Raw genomic sequence first — 17,221 nt, forward strand, 5'->3', positions numbered from 1 at the left:
ATTGGCAACAACATCTCCACAATCAATATCAGCACAGGTGCATGAGAAGGCACTACTCTGTTCACTTTATACTTATGACTGTGAGGCTAAGAACAGTTCCATTGCCATATTTAAATTTACCGACGACACCACTGTTGTTGACCAAATCAAAGGTGGTGACGTATAAACAAATAGGAGGGAGATTCAAAATATGGCTGAATGTTGCCACAATAACAACCTCTCACTCAATTTCAGCAAACTAAGGAGCTGATTATTAACTACAGGAGGAATAAAGGCACAGACTATTTTCTAAACAGGGAAAAAATTCAGAAATCAGAAGGTCTTGGGAGTCCTCGTGCAGGATTCCCTAAAGGTAAATTTGCAGGATGAATCGGTGGTGAGGAAGGCAAATGCAATGTTAGCATTCACTTTGAGAGGTCTAGAATACAAACCACATTCGGAGTATTGCGAGGAATTCTGAGCTCCTTATCTAAGAAAAGATGTACTGGCATTGGAGAGGGTCCAGAGGAGTTTCACGAGAATTATTCCGGAAATGAAAGAGTTAACATATGAGGAGAGCTTGATAGTTCTAGGCCTATACTTGCTGGAGTTCAATAGTTCCATTTAATATCGGATAATATATAGTATACAACCTGAAATTCTCACTCTCCACAGACATCCTTGAAACAGAAGAGAAATCCCCAAAGAATGAATGACAGAAAAAACTTAAGAAACCCAAAGCCTCCTCCCCACCTTCCATGCACAAGCAGCATCAAACCCCTCTCCTCTCCTCCCCCACTTATTCTAGCATAAAGCATCAGCATTCCCACTACTTACTATGCAAGCAACAGTAAAGCCCCAAAGAGAGACCATGATCTAGAGTACATGAAAAACTAATTGTTCACTCTGACATTTATGACATCCCACAGACACTGTCACTAACAAGGGAGGAACAGGTATCACTCCTTCAACAGCAACAGAGGAGACAACAGTCACTATTTCAATGTTGCAGTCAGTCTGAAGCATTGTTTTTTATTTCGAGTTCCCTGACTCAAGAATTGGCAGCAAACTCTCCCTCACCATTGAGAGAGAGAGAGATCGATTGATTACCAAGTGCAGAGTCCCCCGACAGTCACTCCCGCTGTCTTCGATGTTCTGGCTCCTGCTATGCTTCAGTTTATGACAACGGTGAGAACTTGTGTTCACAGGGCCATGCAAGACCCCAGAGTTGCCCGACTTCAAGCCAAACCTGGATATACCGAAACATAGCCAATTGATGAGCTCCAAGAACGGGAACGTGCCGTTGTGCAGAACCGCAGTTTTGAATGCTGCTGTAGACCAAAGATCCCAATAGGGCCCCAGCCACCCTGTAAAGGAAAATAGAGACATTAGAATAGGAAGAATTTGATGAGCTGGGAGAAGTTGTCCTCTGGTACCATCATTAGCTCCGCCAAATGAAATTGAAAGGCCAACTGTAGATAGAGCGGATGTGGAAGTTATGTGAACTTTGGTGGAGGAGTCTTGGACTGGAGGGTACAGCCTCAAAATAGAAGGACATCCCTTTAGAACAGAGATGAGAAGGAATTTCTTTAGCCAGAGGACGGTGAATTCATTACCTTAGATGACTATGGAGGCTTAGTCATTGGGTATATTTAAGGTGGAAGTTGATAGGTTCTTGATTAGTAAGGGCTTCAAAGGTTACAGGGAGAAGGTAGAAGAATGGGGTGGAGAGGGATAATAAATCAATCATGATGGAATGGCGGAGCAGACTTGATGGACCAAATGATCTAATTCTGCTCCTATGTCTTATGGGCCTATGGTCTTTCTCAACATATTGGTCAAGAAAGCAATTTGAAAAGTTCAGACAAATATTATAACTTATGTGTACTTTGATAAATTTATTATTATAGTACGTATATGTTACCACATACTACCATGAGATATATTTTCTTCCAAACACTTACAGGAAAAATATTCAGTAGAACTTATGAAAAACTACGTAAACAGACAAAGACTGACAAACAACCAGTGTGCAAGAGAAGACAAGCTGTGCAAATAAAAGATAAAACTGAGAATATGAATTGTAAAGTGTCCTTGAAAGTGAGTTTGTAGCTCATAGAATCAGTTCAGAGTTTGTTCAGGCTAGAGAATATGTATCCACACCATTAATCCTTCCTTGCTGCTATTGCAAATTTGCTTTTACTATTCAACATGCCTTTGTCTAAAGTCTCAAACATGAGGAAATCTGCAGATGCTGGAATTTCAAGCAACTCAGGGCGAGGCTTTTCATTCCAGGATGAAGGAGATGTCCTCCTTTTTTAAAGAAAGGGGCTTCCCTTCCTCCACCATCAACTCTGCTCTCAAACGCACCTCCCCCATTTCATGCACATCTGCTCTCACTCTATCCCACCACCGCGAGACCCGACGCAGACTGGGAGATCATTTCGCTGAACACCTACGCTCTGTCCGCCAGAGAAAGCAGGATCTCCCAGTGGCCACACATTTTAATTTCACGTCCCATTCCCATTCTGATATGTCTATTCATGGCCTCCTCTACTGTAAAGATGAAGTCGCACTCAGGTTGGAAGAACAACACCTTATATTCCGTCTGGGTAGCCTCCAACCTGATGGCATGAACATTGACTTCTCTAACTTCCGATAATTCTCCACCTCCCCACCGTACCCCATCTGTTATTTATTTATATACACACATTCTTTTTTTCTCTCTCCTTTTTCTCCCTCTGTCTCTCTCACTATATCCTTTGCCCCTCTGGTCTTCCCCCCTCCTCTTTTCTTTCTCCCTAGGCCTCCTGTCCCATGATCCTCTCATATTCCTTTTGCCAATCAACTGTCCAGCTCTTGGCTCCATCCCTCCCCCTCCTGTCTTCTCCTATCATTTCAGATCTCCCCCTCCCCCTCCCACTTTCAAATCCCTTACTCACTCTTCCTTCAGTTAGTCCTGACGAAGGGTCTCTTCCTAGAGATGCCACCTGGCCTTCTGCATTCACCAGCAACTTTTATGTGTGTTGCTTTGTCTAAAGTCTGCCATGATTACCATATTATTTTTGTTACATGTGCTTTATAAGTACCTTATTAGTATTGTGACCTATTTTAGCCTTGCTATGTAGACCCAGTTTCACCTCCCGTCCTAGACTCAATCATCTTATAACATCTCCAATCCCTGTCACACCACATGCTACCAAAAGGCTCAGGTGGACCGATAACCACCATCCCTCACATCCCTACCAACCATTCCTGACCCAGCCTCCCTTCTCAAAGTCTTACTGTCATTCGCCAACACGTTTTATTGCACTGAAAACCTTAGGTCTCTGACGATTAAGTTTGCAGCATCAGAACTAAAACCAAGAAGTTCTTGGCATGATTTACAATCACTAGCTTTTTTAAAAATAATTTTTAGGCCAGTGCTTTTTCTCTAGCTGAATTTTTTTCAGGATAGAGTGATTACTCTGTTAGTCTGGTATTATGGAGGGTTATTTCTGTAGTGATACCTTGTTAAGTATGATTGCACAATGATAAAAGATCAAACAATGAATTATACAAATAAATGTGTGTGTTCATCTGAAGAAAAATTAATGGTTTTGAACCAAAACCTGAAGATATTTCCATAGATGATGAAAGGAAAGATGTACTTTTAAAACAGGTGAAGCCAGAGAAGCTTGTTTTCTCAATGAAATAACCTTTGATTGGGCTGTTTCTACTGAGGTGGTTGAAGCAGAACCCTATATTGTATATAAGCAAAATGTACAGTAGGCTCTGGGTGGCAGGATAGTGTAATGCTATTTAAATGTCAATGACTCTGGTTCAATTCCCACAGCTGTATGTAAGGTGTTTATGCATCCTCACTGTGACCACATAGAGTTTCTCCTGTTTCCAGGATGTACGGGCTAGCACACAGGGGGCCTGCTTTGCTGGCACCACTTGCCGGCCTTTCCCAGCACATCTTCAGACTGTGTTGGTTGTTGCGCAAATGACACATTTCGCTGTGCGTTTCGATGCACAAATAAAGATAATTCTTAAAAATCTTTGTTGTTCTTTCTATTTACAGATGGTGTTCTCCCATGATAGAGTGAAGCTGGAAGGTACTATCTCTCAACAGTCTAAACTGATTGATTTCCTACAATCAAAGATGGACCAGTCAATTAAAAAGAAAAAGGTAATTAAATGGGAATGCAAACTGAAGTTGGATCTATGGAATTATGCTAATATGATATTTTTCAAAAGTTCAATGTATAATCATCATCAAAGTAGGTATCTCAGCATCTGCATTCTCTTCTATCTCCAGTTATTTATTTCCTTGACTCTTACTTTTGTGTAAGTGCCAGAATCTTCAAAATTAGCTGGGGAAAACTCAGCTGAACAAAGCAAAAAGTAAAGATAGATTTAATTCAGGGTCAAATTGAAGGAGCAGGCTTCTTTTCAAATATAAAATTAGTGTACACATTTTTTCATTGAACTGTACCATATTCAGGATGTTCTGAGAGAATCTAAATATTTTCTGATAAAATGTTCATATAATGAGCCTTATAATTGGTTAAATAACACTAAAACGTAAATAATTTGATTGAAGATTAAAAGTTCTGTTTCTTTAAAGGTACTTCATTTATAATGTTTTAATTATCCTCTAAAGGAAAGGGCCTGTGTCCAAGCGTGACTTTTAAACAAACTTGATCTTCACTAACGATTGAAATCTAGTATGATTACAATTGATTGAACTATAAAGCAGTTGACTTCTGATCAGAAGTTCATTCATTAATATTCCAGTGTTTTCTGAAAGACCTTGTTGTGCATACTCTTGCTTCCATATAATTGTGTTGAGAGATATATTTTGCTATTGTATTTCTGTTTTATGTTTGTGTCTTTGAATGTCTCAAGACTGTCGTACTATCCCTCTCTCTTATCCTGTCATTTCTTATAACTCGGTGCCTTAGCAAGGCGACGTCCATTATTAAGGAACTCCATCACCCAGGGGTCATGCCCTCTTCTCACTGTTGCCCTCAGGAAGGAGGTACAGAAGCCTGAAGGCACACACTCAGCGATTCAAAAGCAGCTTCTTCTCCTCTGCCATCTGGTTCCGAAATGGACATTAGCCCATGAGCACGACCTCACTTTTTGAAAAATATATATTATTTCTGTTTTGCACAATATTTAATCTATTTAATATATAAACATATATATTACATATATTACATATAAACATATATAAACCTATTGTAATTGATTTTCTTATTATTTTTTCCTTTATATATTATCATGTATTGCATTGTACTGCTGCTGCTAATCACATGACACATGCCGGTGATAATAAACCCAATTCTCATTCTGATTCTGATAACTCCTTCATCCAAACCATCTACCTTTGCCCTGATGCTAACTATACTGTAACCTGATCAATCTTTCCCCTTCTACATGAATAACATTATTTTCCAATGTCTTGCCCATCTTCTGATGTGGGTTAATAGAAAATTAACTCCACTAATAAAATCAGCAACTAGAGACCAACATTTATTATTTACTAATTATTGTTCTTGAACAGTAGGACCATTGTTTGTATTCCTTATCTAATTATTTACTCCTTCAAAATATATTGTATATCCTTTTGAAAATAGTTCAATGCTACTGCAGTGTTCAGTTTCAGTAATTTTGATGAGGATTATATCTTTATTACAGACTCTCCCAGGTTTCCATTTTATCATTTATGCACTTCCATAGATCTAGACACATTACGTGGTGTTCAGATCTGGACACATTACCTGGTGTTCTAGATACATTACGTGGTATTCAGCTGCTAAGCAAATTGTTCTCGTCATGTTGCCGCTCCTTGCTTGCAGAGTTTGTTTGGGCGCCGGCGTGAGGACCCTACTCTTCCCGTCCAAGTCCCTATGCAGTATAATGACTTGAAAGTAGCCTTGGATAAGGAGAAATGTCGAAACATGGAGCTAGAGGATGCACTACAGAAAATACGTGTAGAGCTGAAATGTGTTCGGGAAGAAGGTAAGAGCATTGAAATGCTCAAGAGCTGGTTGATATACCTTTGAAAAATATGTGTATAGGGTTTCTCCTTTTATGTTACTGCGAAGGCTAACAAAATGGCTTCTTTGTTATGTTATAATATAATGGCTTCTCTGTAATAATAACTGTGATGTAAGGAGTTCTCTCTCTCTCTCTCTGCTTGTTTGGGTTATATTATTGCTAAGAGAGGGAACAAACCAATTGGGATGGATGTTATTCTTTCTTGTGTGTCTGTAAGCTTTTGTGTTTCGCGGGCTTTGGCGCAGAAGGCACGATGGGGACAGAGAGGAGATGCATTGCTGTGACCCTGGGCGGCGGGACCGACTCTGAGCGGGAGTCTGAGGCCCAGGGTCTTCAGTGAGAAGAGGAGACGAAGACAGACACGTGTGGAGCGTCTGGTCGACCACCGTTGTTGGTCCCAGGCGGCGGGTCAAGGGGGTCGGAGGGGATCGAATGGTGGAAAGAAGACTCCGTTAATTGAGCTCCAACTGTTGTGCATGAAATGGTTGAACTTTGATAAGTTTGGCACCTTTTATCTTTCTTTTATATTTTATCTCTATTAATTACGTAGTTCCAGTAAGATCTATAAAGTGTAATCATTTAATCGCATATGGTGTATTGTCTGTTATTTTGGCGGGGTGGGGTACATCACACAGCATCCACACAAACTTGATTACCCAGCTTGGCGGGGCCAAAGGCTGCTCCCCCTAGACGAAAGCAAGCAGAGCGAGCCTGAGGCTTACCGGGGGCTACGTATGCAATAAAATCTAGCTGTGAAGAGAAACCCTGAAAGGTCATTATGCTAGAGCAGAATTGAAAAAGTAGACAGGTTAATAAATCTAAAGTTTTTTTTGAGTGTGCTTAGCAATTTCTACTAAGGCCATAAGACATAGCAGTATTTGCCCACTCAGCCCATTGAGTATGCTCCGCCATTCCATCATGGCTGATTTATTAACCATCTTGACCCCTTCTCCATTAACCTTTTACACCTGACTAATAATGAACCTGTCAACTTCCACTTTAAATGACTTGCCCTCTACAGCCATCTATTGTAATGAATTCCATAGATTCACCACTCTCTAGCTAAAGATATTCCTTCTCATCTCTGTTCTAAATGGAAGTCCCTCTATTCGAAGGCTGTTCCCTCTAGTCCCAGACTTACTTACTATAGGAAACATCCTCTCCACATTCACTCTGTCTAGGGCTTTCAATATTCAGTGGGTTTCAATGAGATCCAATCCCCCACTCTTCTAAACCCCAGCTGGTACAAGCCCCAGAGCCGTCAAACACTCCACGTACATTAACCCTTTCAATCCTGGAATCATTCTCTGGGCCTTCTCCAATGCTAGCTCAACTTTTGTTAGATAAGAGGTCCAAAACTGCTCTCAGTACTCTAAGTACACCTGTTGCGGTCTGACCAATGCTTGCTCTTATATTCTAGTCCTCTCGAGATGAATGCTAACATTGCATTTGCCTTCATTACCACCAACTCAACTTGCAAGTTAACCTTCAGGAAATTTTACACAAGTACTCACAAGTTCCCTTGCACCTTTTATTTTTGAATTTTCTCCCTGCTTAGAAAATAGTTCATGTCTTTATTTCTTTTACCAAAGTGTATGACCATACACTCCCCTACACACTATATTCCATCTGCTGCTTCTTTTCCCATTCTCTAGTGAGGAGTAAATTTTGAGAGTACAAAGCTTGCATGTCAGAATAAAAAGTGCAGGGAACCTTGGTTTTCAGGAGATATTGAGGCCCTGGTTAAGGGGGAAAAAAGAGGTGCCTAGAAGTATAGGGAAGGAACAAATAAGGCGCTTATGGAGAACAAGAAATGCAAGAGAACACTTAAGAAAGAAATCTGGAAGGCTAAAAGAAGGCATGAAGTTGCTCTAGTAGACAAGGTGAAGGAGATTCTACAGATATGTTAAGAGCAAAGGGATAGCAAGGACAGAAATGGTCCTCTGGAAGACCAGAAAGGTAATCCATGTGTGGAGCTGAAACAGATGGGAGTGCTCTTAACTGTATTCTTTGCATCTGTATTGACTTGGATGAACCCATAGAAGTGAGGCAAAGCAGCATCAACTTCATGGACCCAGTACGAATTACAGAGGAGGAGGAGCTGCTCGCTACCCTGAGGCAAATCAGGCTGGATAAATCCCTAGGGCCTGACAAGGTCTTCTCTTGGACCCTCCGGAAACAAGTGCAGAAATTGCCAGGGCCCTAGCAGAGATATTCAAAACATTCTTAGCAACAGGAATTTGTACCAGAGGATTGGAAAATAACAATGGAGCAACATTGGCTTAAAAAAGGCTCTAAACAGAAACCAGGAAATTATAAACCAGTGACTGTGACATCAGTTGTGGGAAAGTCATTGAAGGTATTCTAAGGAGATGGATATATGAGTATTTGGATAGACATGGACTGATTAAGGATAGCAGCATGACTTCATGCGTGGTAGGTCATGTCTCACCAATCTTATAAGATTTCTTCAATGAAGTTACCAGGAAAGTGGATAAAGGCAAGGCAATGAATGTTGTCTACAAGGACATTAGTAAGGCAATTGATAAGGTCCTGCATGGAAGGTTCAGTTGCTCAGCATTCAGGATGAGGTAGTAAATTGGCTTAGACATTGCTTTGTGGAAGCAGCCAGAAAGTGTTAGTAGAGGATTGCCCCTCTAACTGGAGGCCTGTGACTAGTGGTGTGCCGCAGGGATCGGTGTTGGTTCCTTTGTTTTTTTTCTCATCTATATCAATGATCTGGATAATAATGTGGTTAACTGGATCAGCAAATTTGCGATTGACACCAAGACTGGGGGTGTATTGGAAGGTTATGGCTTGCAGCTGGGATCTGCATCAGCTGGAAAAATGGCTTAAAAAAGGCAAATGGAATTTAATGCAGATAAGAGTGAGGTTTTGCATTTCGGTATGACCGTCTTACCCAGTGAACGGTAGGGTACTGAGGACTGTAACAGAACAAAGGGATCTGGGTATACAGGTACATAATTTGTTGAAAGTGGCTTCACAGGTTGTAAAGAAGCTATTGGCACATTGGACTTCATTAATCAATGTATTGAGTACAGGAGATGGAATATTATGTTGAAGTTGTATATGAAATTGGTGAGGCCTAATTTGGAGTACTGTGTGTGGTTTTGGTTACCTACTTACAGGAAAGATGTCAACAAGGTTGATAGAGTGCAGAGAAAATTCACAAGGATGTTGCTGCATCTGGAGAACCTGAGTAATCAGGAAATATTGAATAGGTTAGGACTGTTTTCTTTGGAGTGTAGAAGATTGAGAGGAGATTTGATAGAGATATACAAAATTATAAGGAGTGCAGATAAGGTAAATGCAAGCAGGCTTTTTCCACTGAGGTTGAGTGGGACTACAACCAGAGATTTCAACACTTAAAGGAAGTTTGGATAGGTACATGGATAGTAAGGATATGGAGGGCTATGGTCCTGGTGCAGGTGGATGGGAGTAGGCAGTTTAAATGGTTTTGGCATGGACTAAATGGGCTGAAGGACCTGTTTCTGTGCTGTCCTTCCCTAAGACTCTGACTCTCAACCTGTCGAACTCCTTCTGCAGACTCTCCACTTCTTCAACACTGCCTGCCCTTCCATCTAGTTTTTAAGCCATCAGTCCCATCATCCAAATTGTTGACATATAACGTGAACAGAAGTAGCCTCAATACCAACTCCTGTGGAACACCACTAGTCACTTGCAGCCAACCAGAACAGGCCTCCTTTATTCCCACTTATTTGAGGAAACAACCTCCGCTCAATCTCCTTCGTCTCCTTTGTTTGTTCCTCAAAGAATTCCAACAGGTTTGTTGAGGCACTTTTTGGGAGATGCATTTATTCCTTGATAACTTTGGTATAACCATGTTTATTGATGCACCAATTAGAATTAACTAAAAAAAAACTTTCTGGCGTGTATAAAATAAAACAAGTAAAGACAATAAAATTTAGGAGAAATGACTTTACTCAGAGTGTTGAACTTGCTACCTCATAGAATAGATATGGCCAATATCATAGATGTATTTAAGTAGAAGATAGAGAACTGAAAGAAGGGTATGGAAATCTGGATTTGGTTAGATATGTTGAAACCATGACTATGGCCCTAAATTTGGTCTGTGGGAAATTTTAGTTTGCCCCCTCTGAAGAGGTAGCTCCTCTAAAGTATTATGTTTCATGTCTGAAATACCATGCATGGCAGAATGGGCCTTCTCTTCATCACCTACTGGTGTTTCAGAGAGTCAAATTGCAAATAAATATGTTGGGGAGTGGATCATAGAGGTTGGGGAGAAATCATTGCTATGGTGTTTGATTGCTCTACAACTGCAGAGAGAGAATGATGAGGAATTTGGGGACAGGAGAGTGGATAGGTGATCTCCTTAGATTCTCTTGAAGTGACCAGTTAAGGCTGGGTTCTTTAACTAATGATAAAGCAGTCTATCTGTTTTGATCACCTTTGATGCGTTCTGTGGGACTTAATGCACAGTCGGAGGTTGCATTAGTTACATGCTTCCTGATGAAATTGTGAATGCCCAGTGGCCTCTGCATTATTACACCATAGTGCCAAGATTGCTGGAAGCACTTTCAGCCCACTGGGTTTTGATGCAATTTATAACTTGACTGTCAAGCCTCAAAAGCTCTGTTACACTTGGATTAGACGATGTGCCTCTTGCAAACCTAATTCAGGCATCAGCAGAACAGAAGCAAAGTGCTTCAATGTTGTTGTTGTTGTACTACAAGAGCCTTGCCATGGCTTTAGATCTGAATCTTCATCCAGTGATCTCTTACTGGCAAGAAAATTAACATTTCCAAGATAAAGGTGTGCCAGACTTATAAATGAAACAGATTAGGTTATTTTAGAAATGTCCATTTTTTTTTACTAAGTTAGAGATCTCACTCTTTCTATTTGCAATGACATACCACCAATTGCATTTTCCCCTTGAAACTGCAGACCATTCCTTCATTGTCAGAAGTTTTACACCCTACCAATCAGCAGCAGTAAAACAATGTTGTGTTCTGGCTTCCACTCTGTTTGGACTATTCTTCGCTGCTGTTCTTCAGGATGCCACATCAGACCTGAAGTCAGGGATCTTCCTACAAACAAGGGCTGATGGCCGGCTCCTCAACCTCGCAAGATTGAGAGCAAAAACAAAAGTCAGGGACATTGTGGCGCATGAGCTACAGTTTGCTGATGACTGTGCACTGGTTACCCACTCTCTCGAAGACTTGCAGGAGATCACCAGTCACTTTGCCAGTGCAGCCAAAAGCTTCGGACTGACAATCAGCCTGAAAAAGACAGAAGTTTTGTACCAACCGGCTCCTGGCTCAAGCTACGAAGAACCAACTGTCCTCATTGATGACACTCGTCTCAATGCTGTCAACAAGTTTTGCTACCTGGGCAGTATAATAACATCCTCAGCTTCTCTGGATGTAGAGACTGAGTCAAGAACCAGAAAAGCCTGCTTTGCCTTTGGTCAGCTGAAAGATCGAGTTTGGTCACAGAACATCAGGTTGGCCACTAAGTGCAAGGTACACAGGGCCGTTGCCATATCAACCTTGTTATACAGATGTGAGACATGGTGCCCATGTCAGAGACACTTACGCCAGCTTGACCAACTGCAGCAGCATCACCTACGTTCTCTGATGAAGATCACCTGGCGAGACAAGGTCTCCAATACCGAGGTCCTCCCTCGAGGCGGAATGCCAGCAGTGTCAACCTTGGTGATGTCAGCCCAACTGCGCTGGGCAGGACATGTTGTCAGAATGCCTGACGGAAGACTGCCCAAGGACATCTTGTACGCCCAGCTGTCCAGTGGTACCCGAAAACAAGGAGGCCAGCGACTATGGTACAAGGATGTTCTGCACAGGAGCCTCAAGAAAGCTGACGTTGCCCCATCAACATGGGAGGATCTGGCTCAAGATTGCTCACAGTGGAGGAACACCATCAGAAAAGGTGTGGACGCTGCTGAGAACAAGCTCAACGAGGCAACAGAGGAAAAGCGCAGGAAGCGCCACAACAGAGCTTCTGCCCTTGCTGCCCCTCCAGGCCTCACCTGCCAAGTATGTGGCAAATAGTGCCTCTCAAGGATCGGCCTGTACAGCCACTCCAGGACGCTCATATCGAACCCCACTAACTGTCTGAAAGGAACCATCATCATCCTATGGGATGGATAGCCAGAGACAGAGTACATTCGCCAGAAAGCTTGGAGTAGTTTCATGAAGGAAGATCTCTACTATTTTCTCAAGAACATTTAAGGATGGTCAATAAATGATGACCCTACTAGTGAAACCCAGATCCTGACAGATATATAAAAAAATAAAGAATGGGCGATGGCATGGGTTGGGACACGATTTTGTGATAACTTCTATTTTATGCAGAGTAAAAGCCAACCAGAAATGTAATGCAGTGCTAACAAGGGGCGTATACGAGGGTTTCTGTGGCAAATGAGGTGAGGCAGGAATGAAATCAGATGAGTCTTGATGAAATGTGTTAACTAGAAACATTAACCATCCCTTTGCCACCGCAGCTGCAGTTTGCCCCACTGAGTTCCAGCAGTTTGTTTTGCTCCAGATTCCATCTGAAATCTCCTGTGTCTCATGAAATCGGTGACATTGCAGTGTTGAAAATAGGTTAGTGATATGATCTCAAATTCAATTGGGATCATGTGTGGCACCAGATTTCAGAATGTTCCTAGTGACCACATGGTTAATGTGACTTATGATTAATGGATTTATTTTGGGCAAGATTGTAAGTTAATGGTGATAAAAGGAATAAAATCAAGCATTTCAAGTAATGTTTGCTTTACTGTATTTACAATGTCTCTGGTGCTCGTGGTCCATTTTTTTGCCAATTATTTTTAGTACAGGGGGAGTACCCTTTATCCAAATTCCAAAATCTAAAAACTTTTGAAATCCGAAATTTTTCTGAGCACTGACATAACATCACAAATGGAAAATTCCACAAAGCACTGGGAAGGTTCCCAGGTGATCTGCAGGTCTCTGCGCACCACAGACAGTTCTGAGAAATGACCTCACATATGTAATGAACAGAAGTTAATGGAAAATAGTAAAACACCACATAAAGTGAGAAATGAAGATCTCGATCGTGTATTGAAAGCGTGGAATCTTCAGTATCAGAGTGAACATATGCCGCTTAACGGTACACTGATCATGAAACAAGCAATGATCTATCGCAGCAAACTGAAAATTGAAGGTAACTGAATATTCAGGCTGGTTGAAGAAATTTAAGAAAAGGCAACGCATTACATTTTTAAAGATTTGTGGGTGATAAAGCGCCTGCTGATCACAAAGCAGCAGAGAAATTCATTGATGAGTTTGTCAAGATCATCACTGATGAAAATCTAACACTCTGAATGGCTGCATCAGTACATATGTGTGATGAACAAGTGTAAGACAAAGACAGCTTACCAGTAGCAAATAAATTCAGAGTTGGAAATGATAGCGATCCAACCTATCTCATTATATTCTCAAATCAGAAAAAATCCAAAATCTGAAACACTTCTGGCCCCAAGCATTTCAGACAAGGGGTAATCAAACTGCATTCCCTTCTGAAACAGTCAATGACTAAGCCTTTACTGTCTTTTCTTCTTATAGCCGCTCATTTAAAAACAGTGGATCACCAGCCACAATCAACACCCGCTTCAGCCAGACACCAGATCCTCATGTCTGCAATTGTCCGTTCCCCAGAGCACCAGCCAAATCCTGTCAGCCTGCTGGCTCCTCCTTCCAGCCACAGGAAGGAATCTTCTACTCCTGAAGGTGAAGCAGTATTGACTAATAATGCAACTGGACTGTTGTAACCATGTTTCAAATATATGTTTTAAGAAAGATTGCAATGCTACCAGAAAGTGGGTTGGAATTTTAGTATCTTGGAGAATTTGTCTGTGTGTCTGCTAATAATGGACATACCAATAGATAGTTGCTTCCCAATAGCCAAGGTCATGTTTCTTTTTTTTGTTAAATTTTTCTTCCCAGAATTTGGTCGGCAATTGAAGGAACGCATGCATCATAATATTCCGCACCGTTTCACCGTTGGCCTGAACATGAGAGCTACAAAATGCGTCGTTTGCCTGGATACAGTACATTTTGGCCGCCAAGCAGCAAAGTGTGGAGGTAAGCCCTGAAGGTTAATGCGATTCTAAGCTGATAGCTTTATTTTTTATTGTCTATTTTATGTGGAATAGTCTTTTTTTGAGCAAGTATCTTAGTGTGTACAGCATTGTTTTAAATTAATCTGTAAAAGTAAATTTCAGAACTCCCTAGCCCATATTGCAAAGTCATTATGAATTCACCATTTTGAGCTTCCAGTACAGTCAGAGTCATGATAGGCTTTTATCAACAGGATTTTCCTTCTAATGCAATTCTGTTTCAGAAATACAGACTCATTTAATTTACTCTCATTGTTTTTGCTTAAGCTCACTTTAAGTTGTGGATGATTTGGGAAAAAAAAATTGTAGTATAAGTATTTTGGTCTCACTTATTTTTGTCCCAGGACATGAACATTATGTTTCACCAGCAATAATTTTGTTTTTGACCAGCTGAAACGAGTCAATGGTCTTACAGAAAGTGCTGCAATCACTGTAAATCTCTGTCACCCAGTAATACCTCTTGATGTCCACCCTAGTACAATGTCTCGCTATTCCTTGTGCAGATTTTCCATTCTCAGTGGCAATTACTTTGTGAGGAGCACAATACTGGCTGGGGTGGGAGTTGGGGAGGATCGTGCAGAAGACCATTCCACTGGCAAGGCACAGACATAACAATCTGAGAGGACTCCCATCAGATTTAGTTCTTTTATCAATCTTATCGTTACTGGTGTTGCATTTGCAGTTCTTCTTGTAAGTCTAACATTGTTAAATGTTTTTTTCTATCTCTAGAATGCCAATTGATGTGCCATCCTAAATGCTCCTCTTGTCTACCAGCAACATGTGGGCTCCCTGCAGAATATGCTACACACTTCACAAAAGCCTTTTGTCGAGACAAAATGAACTCACCTGGCTTACAACTAAAGGATCCAGCATCAAATATGCGGCTGGAGGGCTGGATGAAAATTCCCAGGTGAATGTTTCTCAAAACAGTGGTGTCCCGGATATGAACTAAATTTCTCATTGTCTTGTTTTAGTACAGCACTTCTCCATAACCCTGTTTTCCTTCTCATGTGCGCTTTTTCTTCCTCTTAAGTAATTAACTCATATGCTTTCTCTCATTTCAATCTCCTCATTATTTACTTATCTTTTTTCCTTTCTCCACCTCTCTTTATTTTTGTCTTCCTCTATTTTCTCTCTCTTCCTCCTGCATTCCTTGTGAATCTTAAGGTCCTTTATGGTTAATTGGAATATCCATGGGCTTTATACATTTCCTACATAAAAGTGGGGACTAATAGAAATTCTTTTGTTCACAAAAATTTATTTGGAATCTGAAGACGGTAGCAATGTGTCTCAGGAAGATTTATAGAGATACTTTAAAATTTGATGGTTTATGAGCTATTGCCATCAAACAAATCCATGCATGAGTCAATGGCAATGTATCAAAACCTTGCAGTTCAGTACAGTTTGGCAGGCACAGTTGGAAACATACATATGATAAGAATATAAAATAAACTTTCTAAAAGAACAGGCAAGGAGACTTTCCAGCATGACATTTTCAGGCTCAGCAGTATAAGACGCAGTCCTAATGTTTGGAAGATCCACAAGTGTAAACTTTCTGTAAGTTACTGTGCACGTAAATGTGAAAATAGAGCAGTTAATCGAACCGAATGACTCTAAGCATGACTTGTAGTGGACAAGTCATTTTGAAACTACTTATAAATGATGGATACCATGAGACTTCAGATCTTGCTGAGCTTAATCTCTCAACTGGGTTTGAATCTACTGAATTACATGTTAATGCTTTTTATGCTTTAATGTTAAAAATGTTGTTCTTCTGAAAGTGAACCAAATTCAAAAATTTGCAGCCTTCTCTTGTATTTCTTTGCAATGTTTGTTTTTGGTGGGAGCAATGACACTTTTGAAGTTATTAGGGAGTCTCAGCATGAGTTGATTATGTTTGCATTCATACCCCTCCACAAGGACAGATGTGTATTTATCTCACTTCCCCTCTGAACGAGGGGCACTAAGGGAAATTGTACAACTTTCTCCAGCTCCACTTATTTCTCCACTAACCATACAGACTAGGGACTTCTTTAGTACAAGCGATTGTCTCCCATATACTGATCAACCCTATTTCCTCATGTGATGTTCCCTCCACAGCATCCATCCTCATAGCCTGTTGGCTTTTCCACTTCCAAAATCCGCAAGTAGGGCTGTCCCAGCAGGCCCATTATTTCAGCCTGCTATTTCCCCAATAATATTACTTCCTCCTTTCTAGACGCCAACTTTTCTCCTCTGATCCATTTCCTTTCCACTCACTCCCTCTCTGCTCTTTTGACTTCCACATGTGTGTGATGAGCTGTTCGGGCCTGTGCGGGGAGTCAGAGCATTGGGCTCCCAGGTTTCTGGAGCACCTGAATTTGTTAATTGTTGTATTAATGAAAGTTTCTGCTTTCTGTTTAATCTTATTAAGGATATTGTTTATTTTGACTGACACAAGTTTTTCGATATTCTGGGATTATTTAAATGGACTCCCAAATGACACTTATCGCAGGTCCTGGCTTTCAGAATGTTACGTGTCACCATGTCACTTAGCCAGGCCACTAATGTTTTGTTGGAACTGCTATGAATAAACCCTGTTTGCCATCTCCACATGGGAGTCTGATTTTCCTCTGCACTTGGGTTCAGACATTTCCAATGGTGATCATGACGATGTGATAGCAGGCGTAATGTGTCCTTTCTCCTCTTCTCTTCCTATCATCCTTACAAGTGAAATAGTAATTCCCTTGACCTCTTCCAACCTAGTGTATTCACCGTATCAACAATATACTGTAATGTGGGTTCCTCTACACTGGAGAGACCAACTGCAGATTGGGGAGCACCCCCACCTTTGTGGTATTCTTGTATTAAATCCTCATGGGTGACCTGGAGCTTCCTGAGACCTTTCTATGACCTCCTGTGTTGTTGTAACAAGACTCAACTTAACTTGAAAAGTAGCACCTTATATTTCATTTGGCTATGTTGCAGTCTTGTTATAACAATGCAGGAGGTCACAGACAGCTTGGGATAGAAATAAGATGGAGAGAT

The 17,221-nt window shown here is 41.0% G+C and overlaps 1 protein-coding gene across 2 annotated transcripts in view; it reads left to right on the forward strand.

Moving 5' to 3' along the window:
• The window catches only part of cita (citron rho-interacting serine/threonine kinase a), a 225,379-nt gene that overhangs the window by 164,827 nt on the left and 43,331 nt on the right, over nucleotides 1-17,221 (forward strand). For both annotated transcript variants that reach the window (XM_072247918.1, XM_072247919.1), the window contains exons 30-34: nucleotides 4,046-4,153; nucleotides 5,829-5,991; nucleotides 13,641-13,805; nucleotides 14,022-14,159; nucleotides 14,924-15,104. In XM_072247918.1, the coding sequence (XP_072104019.1) occupies nucleotides 4,046-4,153; nucleotides 5,829-5,991; nucleotides 13,641-13,805; nucleotides 14,022-14,159; nucleotides 14,924-15,104 (755 nt within the window). The remainder of the gene's footprint in view (nucleotides 1-4,045; nucleotides 4,154-5,828; nucleotides 5,992-13,640; nucleotides 13,806-14,021; nucleotides 14,160-14,923; nucleotides 15,105-17,221) is intronic.

This window comes from Mobula birostris, chromosome 31, assembly GCF_030028105.1.
Source record: "Mobula birostris isolate sMobBir1 chromosome 31, sMobBir1.hap1, whole genome shotgun sequence".
Taxonomy (NCBI): Eukaryota; Metazoa; Chordata; class Chondrichthyes; order Myliobatiformes; family Myliobatidae; genus Mobula; species Mobula birostris.